Below are 15,949 nucleotides of genomic sequence, written 5' to 3'. Positions count from 1 at the left end.
GTTCATGCAGCTGTTGCTCATTCTTTTTACAGCCCTGCGTTAAAAAGAAATCCTGGTAAAGTACGCATAACAAAATTTACCATTTTAACTGTTTTGGTTTTTTTCCATTTTAAGTGTTTTCACCATTCTGAACTGAAACTCTCTCCCCATTAAACATTAACCCCCCTCCCCCTCCCCCAGCCCCTGGCGCCCACCCTTCTACTTCCTGTCTCTACTCCAGGGACCTCCCATAAGTATAACCATATAGCGTTTGTCCTTTGTGTCTGGCTTTTTCTGTATTGCTTTGACATTTGAGAGACTTAAAAGATAGAAATAAAGGATCATCATATATTGATTAAAATAAAGCCACTTTGGCTCCCTGAACCTCCAGTATGAGTTTACTTTTTAAATTTTAGGAGTCCATCCAAGTATCCACGAGAAGCACAGTGTTTTGTTTCCCTGTGTTCCCAGCGTCCCTGAATGTGTAATGTTGCATCTGGGTGTGCAGCCTGTGTTGTCCACCCAGCATTGTTTTGAGATCTGCCATGTGTGGCTCCCGTGGAGCTAGTGTGTTCCTGCTAAGTGCTGTGTGTGGCAGCCCCCCACGCGGATTCATCATGCCGTGTGTCTGTTCTGTTGAGGGAGATCCTGGTGGTTTCCACTGTTTCTCTGCTCTAGTGAATATCCTCGTGCGGGCTTTCCTGGGTGCAGCTGCGCAGGTCCCTAGAAGCGGCACTGTAGGGTGTGTTCGGGAGATTGCCCAGTTGCTTGCTCTCCAGGACGGTTCTCCTAAGCCCGGCTTCCCTGAGTGTTCTTGGCCCGCGTCCTTGCTGCTGCGAGACACTGCCAGACTCTCCCGGGGCTACCCGGTGAGCGTGTCCTGCCGTGTGAGCTTGTGTCGCGTCTGTTTCCAAGGAGCATCGCTTGATGTGCTAATTGCCCGGTATCGGCTCCTTGTTTGTGACCATGTCTTCACATCCCTTGGGGACTCTCCTGTGGGGTTCCTTTCGGGAGGGGGTGGGGGACTTGGGACCAGCGAGCCTGTGCTGCGGCCGCCTGTGCTGGCGCCTGTCGTGGGCCCCTGGCCTCGGGTCCTGAGGCTGCTTCTGTCCTCCCGGCTTTCCCTGCCCACTGTGTTCACTGTTGATTCAGGTTACGGCTGTGGGTTTAATGCCATCCTGCACTGGCCCCCGTATACCCTAAGCTTCCTCTTAAATCTGCCACCTCTCCTGTGCCTTGGTCTGAGAACCTAGGCAGCAAAGCCTCTTGGTTTGTGTGCAAAATACAGCTCCGTGGGCTTTGAGTGATGGCTATGGGGAATCTCCCTGGCGACTGCCAGACGTGAACTTGACTGCTGCGTGTGCAGAAGGTTCAAAGACTTCCTGTAAATGCAGGTCCCGCTGGGTGTTAACTGAGCGAGTTGCCAGATACCTTTGGTCAAGTGAGTATTTACTGTCTGTCCAGCAGGAGGTGGTGACTTGGCTTTGCCTGAGATCTGTAGGGAAGCAGTTCAGTGAGGTGGTGTCCGCAGGGTCCACTCAGGCGGGCTCCTCCACATTCTGTGACTTCTCTCACCTGTGTGCCTCTGCAGTGCTCTGGAGCTTCTCCTGGTCCAAGGCGGCCTGTGTGAGGGCCGCTGATGTCAAGTGCAGAGACCCTTGGGATTTCTGAGCCTTCCAACTCACACTGGAGAAGTCGGGGAGGGGGTGGAACTCATGTCTCTGAATAATTGACTGCAGTTCCCTGATATCAGGTCACTTACCTCTGTCTTAGGTTGACCTCAGATGGCTCATCTGGAGTCAACCGTAGTGAGGGCTGATGGCCGTGCGCCCGCTGGCCAGCTCTGCTGACGTCCTTTGAGATGCCAAGGTCTATTTTTCTTAATAAGAGGAGATGGTATTTTTTGAAGACCTTTTAATACACATGATCTACAGTTTACTATTTTAGACGTTTCAAGGTGTGCAGATCAGTGGCGTCGAGCACATTCGCGACGGGACCTCCATTCCACCTTGCTTCTGTGAACCGAGGCAAGTTTGACTGAGTTTCCCGTGTCTCTGCGCCTTGTTTGCATTGAGGGGCAGCAGTTGCTCGAGTGGTTGCGGGGATTAAAAGGCAGAGGGTTTAAAGCAATTTTCCCTCCTTCCGGGGCAGCGCTCCCCGCCCTTTGCCCTCCGTCAGGGGCCTTTGCGGAAGGCGTGTGGCCTTGCCTCTGCTGCTCCCCGCAAACCAGGCCCCGCGTTCCCCTAGTGGGTGGGTCCTGGAGTGTGATGGTTGGTCCAGCTAGCACTTAGATAAGTGCCCAGGATTGGAGTGCAGGCCTGGAGCGGCGCTTCCTGGGGGGGATGTGAGCTGAGCAGGTCGCTAGGGGCGTGAAGTGCTTAGAGCCTCTGGAGCGGAAATCCGCCCATGTCAGCGGTGCCCCTGGCGGAGCGCTGAGGGTGGCCGCCTCGTTGAGGCACGGCCTAGAGCGTCGCAGCCTTCCTCTCCCAGCTTTCCGTGTCCCTCGGGTGGCGGGACATGACCACGAGGAGGCCCAGCTGGTCACAGAGTTACAGAAGTGCCCTCGCCAGGGGGTCTCCGGAGTCACAGGGCTCCGGCCACCCTGCCGGACAGTCCTCGTGGGGGTCCCCTGTCCTTGTGGTTTGCTGTTGAGTGTCCCAGGAGGAATCCTAGCTGAGGTTTTCCCCTCCCTGGTGTTTATAGTATCTCTAAAAATTCAGGGACTTCCCTGGTGGTCCAGTGGCTGAGACTCCGCGCTCCCAATGTAGGGGGCCCGGGTTCGATCCCTGGTCGGGGAGCTGGATCCCACATGCCGCAACTAGGAGTTCGCATGCCGCAACTAACTAACTAAATATTAAAAAAAAAATGTAGACTCTACGCCTCAGCTGTTTTCAAGTGCGAATCCCCTTGGCTCCACTGGCCAGCATGGCCAGCACATCCAGCTGGAGTTATCGAATGGCTTTGTGCTCTGATTGTTTTGAGTTAACACTGCATCATGGGTGTCTTTCGTGTCATTCAATAAAGCTGCACATAGTTATTTGTTATGCCGTTTGCTGTCCGTTACAGGACGTCGTGGTGATTCTGGTCTGGCCGACACGGCTAACTCTGTACTCTTGACTCTCCTTCACTTCGGCCTGGGTTTTCCCGGCTGGGGAACCTGGGGAAGGGGCCCGCTCACCGCTCACCGTCGTGTATCCACCCCTCGGTGTCCCCGTTTTCTGCGATTGAGCTGATGCTAAATTTAGCTGGTGGGCTAAACGGGATACAGGCTGTACGGCGCCCAGGCACGTGGACTCTGGGACAGACGGTAGCTGTTTGGAAAACAGGGTGCCGGGCAGGTGGTGTGGCCGCTCCACCCAGCGTTCTCTCCCTCCTGCTCTCTGCCCACTGGGCTGGCGATGGGTGTGTGAGGAGGGGAGCCTGCTTTTCTCGGGCGTGGCGATCGTGACGTCATTGTTGCTCTGCCTGCCTCTGCCCTTGAAGCGGCCGGGAGGAACATTGGTCCTCTTCACCCTCGCAGACCTGCAGTAGGTCACATTCACGGGGGCTCCTCTCCTGGGAGCTGACACCTCCCTGCTGGATGAGTTCTGCTCCAGGGGCTCCGAGACCCATGTAGGATTCGGTCACTTCTCAGCCTTGAGGGGTGACTTCCTGCAGTGGGGGGACCAGCTTTGGGCATTGCTGGTTTTCCCACTGTGTGTACACGCAGGAGCCTTCTGCAAAGTGGAGGACATCTGAGGTCACCAGGCAGTTCAGAAGAGCTGCGCTTGTGATGGAGAGGGTGGGAGCATCCCTCATGGGCGCTGTTGGCTGATGGAGCTGCTCTGTCGTTCTGATCTTCAGAATCCATCTCAGCACAGGGCTCCAGGCCAGTGATCGGACTTGGCACTAGGTGTGGGTCGCTGCCCTGGGAGTCTTGTGCTCACTCTTGGTTCTGCTCGTGAGGTCCCTGTCTGCCAGCCTCTTCCTGCCGGCAGCCTGCTCCTGTCCTTGGGGCCTGTGTTCGGGGCCCACGCCAGTGCAGCCTCTCACTGGGCTGGGAGCTCCCTCCTCTGGCCTCTCAGACAGCACACACCTGCCCCTTTCCTAGGGCGCATAGCACTCTCCCCCCAAAATTATTGCGTTCTTTGCATCTCCTATTAGATAATGAGTTTTTTGAGGGCCAGCGTGCAATAGCTCTCTTTCCTTCTGGGTGCTCGGTGCACGGTATTCGAGACCAGGCCTGAGGCTGGCATTGGTTAAGTGGACTTCCTGGGCAGAAGCTGTGCCAGCCACTCTGTCCCCTGTGTCCCAGCCCTGGCACAGGCCTGGGCCGTGGCGTGTACCCGCTGAGCGTCTGGTGCCGGCTGAGGTGCTGGGAGCCCTGTGTGTGCTGGAGCGTGGCCCCCTTTGTGGGCTCCTCCAGCCAACATTCTTCCAGCTCCTGCTCTGGGCCCTGTCCTGGATGCCAGGGGCCACGCTAGTGCCTCTTCACCAGTGCTCCCTTGGTGCCGGTACTGTGTACTGTCTCTGTTGTTCTCACCTCCAAAAGCCCTTTGAGCTACACGCCCTAAGCCCCAGCATTCAGGTGGGGAAACTGAGGCTCCAAGAGGCCGGTGATGGTGCAGCAGGACCCCAGCGCTGGAAGGACAGCGTTTGTGTCCCCTTCAGGCCTTTGCTGCGGCGCAGTGGGGTCCCAGCTGCTCTTTTGCGAGGCGCCCAGCAGGTGGTGCCGTGGCTCACCGTAACCGGACTGCCTGGCGCTTCCGGTGCTTCACAGCAGGCCCGCATTCCACCCCGGGGGCGCGTGAAAAGGAGAGGCTGGAGTTGTCACTTTTTCTTTCTTTTTTAAAAAAATAAATTTATTTATTTATTTATTTTTGGCTGCGTTGGATCTTTGTTGCTGCACGCAGGCTTTCTCTAGTTGTGGCAAGCGGGGGCTACTCTTTGTTGCGGTGCGTGGGCTTCTCATTGCGGTGGCTTCTCTTGTTGCGGAGCACGGGCTCTAGGCACGCAGGCTTCAGTAGTTGTGGCGCACGGGCTTAGCTGCTCCGTGGCATGTGGGATCTTCCCGGACCAGGGCTCGAACCCGTGTCCCCTGCATTGGCAGGAGGATTCTTAACCACTGCGCTACCAGGGAAGCCCCTGTTGTCACTTTTTCTGATGCGTTTCTTTCTTCTCACCCTTTTCCCTGCCTCAAGCTCAGAGGATTATTGAGGCACCTGCCTGCTCACCTGTGTGACATTGAGAGGCCCCCCTGTTCCCTGTGGCTCAGCCAGCGGGGCTGGTGTTGTGTCTGCAGTCCTGTCCCTAGGAAGGCGTTGCCTCTCCCCGGGTCAGCACTTGTTCCGGTTCCCATGCCTGCCCCGCGTGGAGATGCGTCTCAGCCGGTGGTCGTCGGCAGGTTCTTCTTGTTGTCGTGCCCTCTGTGGGTTTGGCACCGAGACCTGCAGTTCTGGGTCCCTGCACCGCCAGGACCTCTGGGGTGGCGGTGGCCTCGGATGGGCTGCCTCGGTTCCTCCCTCGTGAGGTGAGTTCACGGCAGGCCCACGTGGGAGGTGCTGTGTGTACAGCGGCATCCTGTCAGCGTTCGTTCTCTTGTTTTATCTTCTGGATCTTGGCTTTGCTCTTTCAAGTTTGAAACGTGAGCCTCTGGACCTTTCTCGGACGTCCGGTGGCAGGCGGCCTCCACGAGGCTTTGGAGCGGCTGCCTTCTGCATCTGCCCTCACCTTGGGCCCTTCTGGAGGCCCCAGCGCCAGGCGGGACTTCGTTTGGGCCAGTGCCGCTGAGAGCAGCGATGCCTTGTGGCTGGGGAGCAGCTCTCCTGCCGGCCTCCCTCCCCGCTCCTGCCCTGGGAACGCCCTGAGTTCACTGGATTCCCATTGGGCTCCCCCGACCATCTGGCCTCGGGGACACCCTGTCCAGTGAGCAGAGCCAGCCTCTCTGTTTCACTTCCTGTCTCTCCTGGAAACCCTGAGTCACGCTTCCTGGCCAAGTCAGTACCGCCTGACCCACCGAGGGGCCCTGTGGCCTCTCCGTGCTGTGCACCCAGCCACGCCTCTGCTGTCCACTTTCTCCCAGACATGCAGTGGGTGGGGCGCCCTTCCCAGGGATTTCAGAGCTTTCTTGATTTCCTTTGACTCTCACATTCCTGAAAGTTCCCTTCGAGGCCTCGTGAACTCTGGCCTGGGTGAGGCCGGTGTCCTCACTTGCTTCTCTTTTGGTAGTACGCGGGGTGACACGTGGCGTCCTGCTGAGGTCAGACACCCCCCCCCCCCCGCCCGCACCCTCAGATCCCATGACGTGCTCACCTCCTGGCCTCATTGCTCTGTGACTTTGAACCCGTCACTTCCCTCTCTGAGTCCAGTGTCGTCTGTAAACCAGCAGCCATTGTCCCTGCTTCCCGGCGCTGCTGTCTCCTGGTGGTGGCTCGCTGCCGACTGTGTGTGCCCGCCTTGGTGGCGTTGCTCAGGGTCCCCTACGATCACTGGTGGCGGTGCCTTCTCCCCCCTTGACAAAAGAGGCAGCCCAGCTCTGTGAGGTTTGGGGGCATCCTGGTCGTCCCGTCCCGAGGGTAAATGGCCCAGCAGGTGTTGGAGGCCAGCGTGGCCGTTCTGCCACCCTCTGCCACCTCCTGTAATAACCCACGGTGCCCGGTCCGAGGGGCAGAGGCGCTTACTTCGAGGAAGCAGGATGGTGGGGCAGAAAAGGCTCTCACCCTGACGTGTCCCTGTCCGAGCCGAGCCATCCGGGGTGAGGACGCGTTGGTTCTGAAGTGGGCTGAGCACTTTCCCACAAGGCGGGGCCTTCCCAGGCTGCGCCCTCGGGGGTCTCGTCCGCTCCAGGCCACATGTGTTGACTGGCCGCAGCCCCCTTTCTCAGGAACGTCGGGAAGACCCCGACCCTGGGGCGGGAGCGGGCTTGGTCCTCCGTCCCCCTAGGCCCAGCATCCCACTGGACGGGGTCACGTCTCTGGAGCCCATGTGGAAATTCCTTCCCTCCCCCTGGACTGCGAGGAATGTGGGCCCACGAGGCCAAGAGGCAGCAGCCCAGGCCTGAGCAGACACTGTCAGCTGTGCTGCTGATGGGCGCCTGGGCTCCAGGGCCTCCCGCCCAGATGCAGTGCTTCCCGCCCCTCTGTGTTTGTGTTCTGTACGCAAGCAAGTGTAGAACCAAGGAAGTTTACAGATACAGGGATACATTGTTTAAGTCTGGGGCACACTGGGAGCTTCAGAGTTGAAAGTGGATTCTAAAATACAGGGTTAGCGTGCTGTTCCGACACCGTAATTGCATTAAAGGGGCAGTGGGACCCCATCTTGGATCCTCAGCTCACTGCCGCGCGGGACAGGTCTCTGGGGTCTGTTTGTCCTTCCTACCTTGGAATGGTGATCTGGGAGTGTCATGAAAAATACCAGGCCAGCAGGGTTTCACTGCTGCAGGCTCAACTGGGGGAATCCTTGGCCTTGACGCAGAGCTCACTGGCTGGCGAGTTCTGGCTCCATTTGTGGTGGACACCCAAGAGGCTGGTCTGGGAGCTGGCAGGGCTCGGGCCGCGTGCCGTGGGCCCCAGCGCAGCAGCCAGCAGGTCACGTCAGGGGCGCGCCTGCAGCCCCGGTGACTGATCAGTGTGGGAGATGTTCACTGCTTAGCATCTCCTGTGGCCAGGGCTGTCCAGGCCACCGAGGAGGGGGCGAGGGCGGTGGCTGCACCTGCTGCCGGGCACGCGGCCTCTTCCCACCGCCGAGTAGTTCTCTAGAACAGGAATTCTGTCGTCACTGGAGCCCCTCATTTTCCAGCTGAGGTCTCTGGGGCCGGAATCACCGTGGCTCTGAGCAGGGAGCTGGGGCCGGGCCCGAGGCTTAGATCTGCGGTCAGGCTCCAGGCTCCTGCTGCTGTTCACGCCGCAACAGCACGGAACGTCCCTGGGGACCTACTGGTCGCCAGGCCGTGCTTCGCACTCCTGGGTCCCTCCCTCGCGGACGACGTAGGGTGGCTGTCTTTTCTGTGACGAGAAACGCAGCTGTGTTCTGTCGTCCTGTCTCTGCCGTGGTTCACACACCTCCCTTTTCTTAGGGGTCTCTTGGAGGATTGATTCCAGCGAAGGTCTGGGGACAGTGATGCCTGGTGTTCCTGGCTTTGGGCTGTGGAAGACTGGCATGAGTCCCCAGCTGGCGGCATCAGCCCCGTGGGAGGTGAGGGCGGACGACGTGCGGCGCCAGGTCCCCAGGGTGGTTGTGAGCGTTGGGCATCTCTCCATTTCTCTGAAGGCAGATTCTGTTCCTTCCTTTTAAATTTTTTATTGTGGTAAAACATTTATAAGATAATAGTTACCATTTTAGCCATTTGTAAGTATACAGTTCAGTGGCATTAAATGCTGTGGTGTACCTATCACCACAGTCTATACCCAAAACCTTTTTATCATCCCAAACAGCAACTCCATATGCGTTAAACAATACCCCCCTTCTCCTCTTTCCCCCAACTCCTGCCAAGCACCGTTCTGCTCTCTGTCTGTGACCTTGACCCCGTAGGTACCTCACAGAAGCAGAATCCTACAGTATTTGTCCATGATGTCTGCTTTATTCCACTTAGCGTGATGTCCTCGAGGTTCGTCCATGTTGTAGCAGGTGTCAGAATCCCTTCCTTTTAAGGCCGAGTGAGATTCCAGCCTGTGGATAGGTCATATTTTGTTTGTCCTTTTGTCTGTTGACACTTACTGTGGTTTTCAACTCATATTTTTTGTGAATGAAGTTGAATATCTTTGCGTGTTTTAAAAAATCATTTACAGAAAATGACGAACTAGGAGAACCATCTGCAGGTCCTGTCACTGCCAGAGGTCAGATTGTCCTGGCCTCCTGCCTGCCCAGCAGTAGCACCGTTCAAACCAGGCGGGGGTCTGAGGGCACAGGACAGGGGTTGCAGGTGTTAACTGAGAGAAAGCACCCAGCCTCCCCCGTGAGAAAACCAGGAACTAAATTACAGCGAACAACTCTGTTTCTGGAGAGTTCAAAAGCAGGCAGTGGTCCGCTCTGGTAGGGGTCGAGGAGGTGACTGCCAGGGGGGCCCAGGGCTTCTGGGGCGTGGCTGCTGGTCCCATGGGGCTGCACTGCCCGGGGTGCACTTCGGTATAACGTTTTCCACCCCCTCAGGCAAAGCCTGCTTGTGTTAGTGGAGGGAAGAGACCAGCCTGTGGCCCAAGGTAGGTGGGCCACCTCTGTGGATCGGAACGCACACCCCTGACCCAACTAAGCTCCCGCCTTTAGGCTTCGGTTCTATGGACGGGTTTATCCAAGGGGTTTGCATAGAGCTCTTCGTGGCGGTGCTGTTCGATTTAGCAAAAGATTGAAAACAACCCAAGTGTCCATCGGTAGGAGACTGGGAAATAAATTATGATGCCTCCAGTTGATGGAATGAAATGCAGCTGATAAAAGAACAGGAAGCACTTGGGGTCACCAAAGGGAATCTTTCAAAGTGTGTCTCAAACAAAAGCAGGGGCGTAATCTGTTTCTCTGCTGGCACGTGCATAAAGTGTTTCTGCAAGGCTACGAGAAATCTGTGTTTGTCGTTCCTGGGGAGAGGCCCTGACAGCGTCTTGCGGGGGAGGGGAGGAGCCCTGGGGACATCCCAAACCTGCTCCTCTGTCTTCTGTTTTGTCCTGGCCTTTGTCCTTCAGGCCTTTCTGGTGACAGAGCCTCGCACTGGAGTTACCGGCTCCAGGGGTCAGGCCCTCGGATTTACAATCCTGTCCCACATGGGACCTGGGGGCCACATCGGACCATGACAGCTGACACCGAGGGTCTCTCCCACCCCCTTCCTCTGCACGAGGGCAGATTCCAGGCTGCTTCGAGGTGCCTTGTGGGTCCCAGCAAGTTTGGTGGGGAGCTGGGCGCACCCCACACGCCTGCCCAGAGCATCATCTGAGTTCTGTGAACCTTTGATGGATGTTTTATTCTTGGCTACCGCCCGCCTCTGTGCTTTTTTTTTTTTTTTTTTTTTGGTGGTACGCGGGCCTCTCACTGTTGTGACCTCTCCCGTTGCGGAGCGCAGGCTCCGGACGCGCAGGCTCAGCGGCCATGGCTCACGGGCCCAGCCGCTCCGCGGCATGTGGGATCTTCCCAGACCGGGGCACGAACCCGTGTCCCCTGCATCGGCAGGCGGACCCTCAACCACTGCGCCACCAGGGAAGCCCCTCTGTGCTTCTTGAAGATAGTTGTTACAGTGTGAGTGGCTTTTCTGACTTTGGCTTTTCTGTAAGACCTTTATTTGCAGAGGAAGAGGCTGTCAACTTTAATTTTTTTTCTAATTTCTCAGGCAAAGAAACAAACCCAGCAGGTGTTCAGATCTTAGATGATTGACAGGCTGCGTCCCCAGCCGGCCCCTCCCAGAGCCCTTCCAGCTCTGCGGCACCTGCAGGACCAGGTGCAGAGACCGAGGTCCCCGGGGCCCCCTTCACGCACTCGGGGGGCGTCGGGCTCAGAGCTGCTGCCAGCGTGGTGACTGTGCAGGACACCCCTTTCTGTGTCTTCCGTGCAGTGGCCGGGCCTGAGGTCCTGCGGGCTGCGGCTGCCGTGCCCTCTGCCTGTGTCTGTGACGAGTTGGAGCCCAGCCCTCCTGGCCAGGCCGGTTCTCTGCTCCTCCACGATGGTAACAGGCAGGCGTGAAGCGGGCCGTCCCTCCCCGGTCCCCCTTCCCTCTGGTAGCTCTGCAGCAGCGTTCTCGAGGCCCGTTGGGGCAGGCGGCTCGGCCGACTTCTCGCTGTGGCCCTGAAGTGCTGCCCGAGCCCTTTGTGGGCCTGCCTTTGCAAGTGTAAAAGTGTTCATGCATTTTGACCCAGTGGCCCTATTTCTGGAATTGATTCTGAAGAAACAACTCAAAGCACAGTTGTGATTATGCTGTATTAAATGATGTTTATCCATACGATAGTTAAAGGGCTCCCTAAGTTGCGTCCCCTAGGGAAGTGGCCAGGCAGGTGTGGCGCCCTGCTGGCCGGGCGGGACCATAGGAGGAGGTGGTCGCTGGGTGTTTTGTTGCTTTGGGGGTGGAGTGGACACACCCTGAGGACTGGAAGGAAATTCACCAAACCTGACTCAGGTTGCCGACATTTTGAGACGTGTCTAGAAAGAATATGCTCAGCACGGCAGGAGCGTGTGCGGCGCTCGGGGGAGGGGCTGTTAGAGCCGCTGGGCAGTGGGGTGCGGGGGGAGGCCCCTGTGCTCTCCTTTGCGCTTTCTTTATAGTATTTTCTCTCTGAACAAAACAGTGCCTTTTTTTTTTTTTTTGCGGTACGCAGGCCTCTCACTGTTGTGGCCTCTCCCTTTGCGGAGCACAGGCTCTGGACGCGCAGGCTCAGCGGCCATGGCTCACGGGCCCAGCCGCTCCGCGGCATGTGGGATCTTCCCGGACCGGGGCATGAACCCACGTCCCCTGCATCGGCAGGCGGACTCTCAACCACCGCGCCACCAGGGAAGCCCCAAAACAGTGCCTTTTTAAAAAATAATTAATTTAATTAATGGCTGCATAGGGTCTTCGTTGCTGCACCTGGGCTTTCTCCAGTTGCGGCGAGCGGGGGCTACTCCTCGTTGCAGTGCGCGGGCTGCTCATTGCGGTGGCTTCTCTTGTTGCGGAGCACGGGCTCTAGGCGCGTGGGCTTCAGTAGTTGTGGCGTGTGGTCTTCAGTAGTTGTGGCTCACGGGCTCTAGAGCGCAGGCTCAGTAGTTGTGGCGCACGGGTTTAGTTACTTCGCGGCATGTGGGATCTTCCCTGGCCAGGGCTCAAACCCGTATCCCCTGCACTGGCTGGCGGATTCTTAACCACTGCACCACCAGGGAAGCCCAAAACAATGGGTTTAAAACAAGCACAATCTTGCTTGCTTCCTTGGAGGCTCAGAGAAGGAAGGTATTTTGGGCAGCTGGTTTTTCAGATAGCCGAAGGCCCCATTTTAAATCCCCTGGTGTGTTTTTAACAGCCTCAGGTAGAAAGTTTTCTTCAATGTGGTATCTCCCTTCCGGCTGTTATAAATGGCAGAGAGTAAGTATGGTTGAACTTTCCTGAACCTCTGTGTTTTTGAAAGCCCTGAGTCACCCTCAGACCCTTCGGGAGGGGCGTCTCCACCGTGGCGTCTGCAACTCGCTCTGCAGGTTGCAGAGCGAGTGAGCGGCCCCTGTCGCGGGCTTAGCGTGTGAGCTCCGTAAATCTTGCCTCTGTCGCCCCCAGGTGGGATCCAGGCTAGCACGGTTGCAGGGGCAGGGCTCTGCTCTCTCTGCTGCCCAGGATGGCATGGGGGCAGCTGAGTGCAGAGCTGGGCCTGGGGAGTGCGTGCACGGGAGGGTGCCCAGGGAGGGGGGAGTGCGCCAGGAGGGCACGCACGCCTGTGCCTGAAGGTGAACCCATGGACCTCGCAGGCCTGGCTTTGTGCTGGTGACTCCAGGCCAGAGGCTGCAGCCTTGGGTCTTTAGTGATGTGATTAGCCCTGGTCAGGGGAGTGGTCCCAAGAGGTGGCCTGTCCTGCTGGCGGTCATCAGGCTAGTTCTGAATGTGGGTAGCTGGAAGGAGTTTTATTTTATTTCATTGTGTCTGTTTACCTAAATCTCAAACTATATTTGAATTGCACAAATGAACATTAGAACACATGTGCAGGTGACCCAGCAGAACCCGCGGAGCTCTCGGCCCGCACATGAGCCCCAGCCAAGAACTTGCCTCCTTCCGCCGGCGGAGCCCCAGCCCTGCACTCGGAAGGGAGTGATCGCGCTCTCTGCCTTTGCCCCTTGTCCACTGCCTTGTCGCCGACTCCAGGCTTCACTCTGGGTGGGGACAATGAGGCTGCAGCTGGGGGAGCGCGCAGGCTCCTCGGACCGGGGAGGGGCTTTACAGAGAGGCGGGTGCGGGCGAGGCCCCCCAGCCCTGCCCAGGTCGGAGCCGACCCAGGTGCCGACCCCGCGGAGAAAGCCTTGAGAAGGAAGTCGGTTTGATTCTGGGGCGGCCCCTCCACCTGCGTGCGCGTCGGCGGTCAGGGCGGCGGGGAAGGGACAGCACGCCGCCACATTCCTCGCTTTGGGTGAGAAATTAATCCCCCTTCAGCATCTTGACAGCAGCTCATTAAGAGCCTCAGGGTGGCAGGCAGGCAGGAGCCTTGCACGCACATCCCACACCCGAGGGTATTTTGTTTCAAGCAGAGTAGATCGCACAGAGGGTTTGCAGGTGAGGGCTTGCCGGTTCACGGTCACAGACGCCGCTGCCAGGAGCAGAACGCAGCGCACAGAACCGGGAGGTATTTCCTCGGCATTTTTATTGCCAAAACATGAAGTTTTATGAGTGCCTTTCTGGCGTTCATTTTACATATGTCGTAAATCCAGCAAATCCAGCTCAGTGTTGCTGGGGGGCCGGGGGCAGGGGGAGGCCGGGACTGCGCTCTCCTTGTGCCCTGAAGCAGGCACGGGACTTGGGACCTGGCTTTAGCTTGGGCAGGTTGTGTGGGCACCTTCCTGCCTCTCGCCCTTTGAGCCCCACGGGATGGAAGTCTCTCCCATGAGCAGAGTCACCTCGGGTTCCAGGTGGGAAGGGGGAGGGTCACCTCACTGGCTGGCCGCTGGGGCCAGCTCCGGTGTGGGGCCTGGCCTGGCGGGTGCTCCGTGGATGTCGTCTCACACCCGCGGGGTGGAGCCTGTCGCCCGTGGGTGTGGAAGGTGAGAGGTCGTCTGACAGTTACTTGTCCCGTGTTCCTTGCTTTGGTCTCCTGGCAGAGTGGCTGCCTCACCTGACTTGGGTGTTCATGTCCCTCGAGGGTGGCCTGTGGGCATGCGGGTTTGGCCGCCTGTCCCCTCTCTCCACTCCCCTGCGGGTGTCCTGGCCGTGGGGCCTCCAGTGACCACAGACGCTGTTTCTGCAGCCCCCTGGGTGTTACCCTTCAGGGACCCCCGCTGCCCGGGAAGGCAGGGGCCTGCCCCGACGGGCTGCCCTCCTGCCTGCTCCCTGGAGCCTCAGCGTGAGGGGCCCTAGAGGCACATTCCGGTGTCAGCCGGTGCTCTGGGACACAGCCTGACCCTGGCCACCTCCACGCCCTGAGCCCAGCCTCCCTCCCTCCGTCCCTCCCTCCGTGGTCCTGCTAACAGCCTGCCTCTGGTTCAGTTTCCAGGCCGAGCGGCCCGCGCTGAACGTCGTCATCTTCCCTCTGCTCCACGAGGGCCTGACCGATGTCATCCGAGACGTTCCCATGGTGCACCTGGACGAGGTCACCTTATTTAAAAGCAGAGTGGCCGAGGAGCCGCCAAATCTGTGGTGGTGACAGGAGTGGGCCCCCACCGGCCCGTCGCCACCTGTGGCCGCTGCGTCTCCATGGCCGAGGAAGCAGGACTGCCTCGGTCAGGTGTGTGGCTTCCGGCCTTGCCACGGCCGCCGCGGCTGCTCCCCTGCCCAAGGACGCCGGATGCCCAGTGGGTCACCGGAGGAAGGAAGCCCCCTCTCCAGCCCTTAGGGGCCTCCTCTTGTGAGGAGTCTGTGCTCAGTGACGCTCTGGCTGAGATGCGTGAGGCAGCGGCGGCAGGGCCGGTTGTCGGGCGACCTGCGGGCCTGGCCGGCGTGGTCTTGGGCTGAGACACCCATCGCCAGGACGCTGACTCCTTGGGGGCCAGGTCCCCAGAGCGCCACGTGACCCCACGGCCGTCCCCCAGCCCCCAGGAGAGGCCCTGTGCTCCTGGTCACCTGCCTCGGGCTCTGGTGGGTGGCTGGGAGCCCGAGGCGGGGGGGGCTTGCAGGTGCTGTGGCCGATTTGGGGCTCTCCCCTCCCTCCAGTTAACCCAGTTACACCTCTGGTGTGCGTCCAGCCACGTGACGTCAGACAGGTTCGGGCCAGCAGCGGGCTGCTGGGCAGGGAAGCTGCAGGTCCCTGTGAAGGTCTCTGTTTCTGGGGAAACACGGATAGACCTGCTTCATTAGAAAACCTTGAAATATTAAAACCCAGAAGGGATGTGTGGGGCTGGAGGAGTGATCACATTACCCCGTTTCAGACAGCTTTATTTAGCACTTTAAAAAAATGCAACGCAGCTATTCCCAAAACGAGGGACGTCCTCCCAGTGTCCTGGGCCTCCCGCCACGTGCCGCCCACTGCTTCTGCCTTGTCAGCCGCGAGACTCCCCCAGAGCCGTCATCCCTGCGGCTGGTGGGCTTCTGAGGGGCCCCAGTTGGGCTCCCTCCACCCAGCGTCTTGCCCCAACGCTCCCGGTGACGCTCCTGGAGACTTCCAGGGAAGGCTGAGTGGCGTCGGGGCGGCTTCCAGCCGGGGGTACCTGGGTCTCCGCAGAGGTTGCCTCCCCAGGACCCCAGGGACTGGGCCCATCTTGCCCCGGCCTCCCTCTCCCTCTGGGCTGGGGGTGCAGGTTCCCCAGGCCCTCCTCACCGCTGCGGCCCGTCTCGGCTGCTGTCCACTCTGTGGCCCCCAGCCCAGCCCGCTTCCCACCCTGTTCCGTGTGATGGTCGCCTCGTGTCGTGTAGTGCGTCCTATAGTTTGCCTGTTGCAGGGCCCGGTACCTGGACCCTGGGCCTGTGTTCGCCTGCCCTTCCCTGGGTTCTCAAGGGGCAGACAGTTCAGCAGCCCCCGCCCTGCCAGGCCGAGGGGGTCCAGGAGGCCTTCCGATGGTGGAAGTGCTCGGAGGGCCAGGGTCTCGGGACGCACACAGGCCCCCGAGTGCTCTGGTCGATTCTCCCTAAGCGCAGTCTGTCTGGCGGCCTCCACCCGTCCCCGCGGCCCCGGCCCTGCTCTCACCTCCCCGCAGCACCGGGTGGAGCTGGGTCTCCTCCCCCTGCGCTGTGGTTTTCTTGCCGAGGGTGCAGTTGTCTCCTCTCTGGAGCGTGGGGTGCCCTCCTCCCTCCCTCCCCAGCTTCCGCTGGCGGCTCTTCGCCTCCTACCCAGAGGGACCTGTCTGCCGCTGACCCCGGTGGGACCCCCACCAGACCTGCAGCCCTCCCCTCCGCAGTCCTGACCTGGCCTGAGAGTCACAA

The 15,949-nt window shown here is 59.1% G+C and overlaps 1 protein-coding gene across 1 annotated transcript in view; it reads left to right on the top strand.

Moving 5' to 3' along the window:
* FBXL18 (F-box and leucine rich repeat protein 18) overlaps positions 1-14,351 on the top strand; it is a 35,435-nt gene extending 21,084 nt beyond the window's left edge. The window contains exon 5 of the mRNA XM_082856138.1: positions 14,081-14,351. Coding sequence (XP_082712264.1) covers positions 14,081-14,237 — 157 coding nt within the window. The 3' untranslated portion in view covers positions 14,238-14,351. The remainder of the gene's footprint in view (positions 1-14,080) is intronic.
* The last annotated feature ends 1,598 nt before the right edge of the window (positions 14,352-15,949 follow it).

This window comes from Leucopleurus acutus (genome assembly GCF_964270905.1).
Source record: "Leucopleurus acutus genome assembly, chromosome: 16".
NCBI lineage: Eukaryota > Metazoa > Chordata > Mammalia > Artiodactyla > Delphinidae > Leucopleurus > Leucopleurus acutus.
The sequence above is the reverse complement of the archived record's forward strand: the minus strand, read 5'-3'. Positions and strand labels throughout refer to the sequence as shown.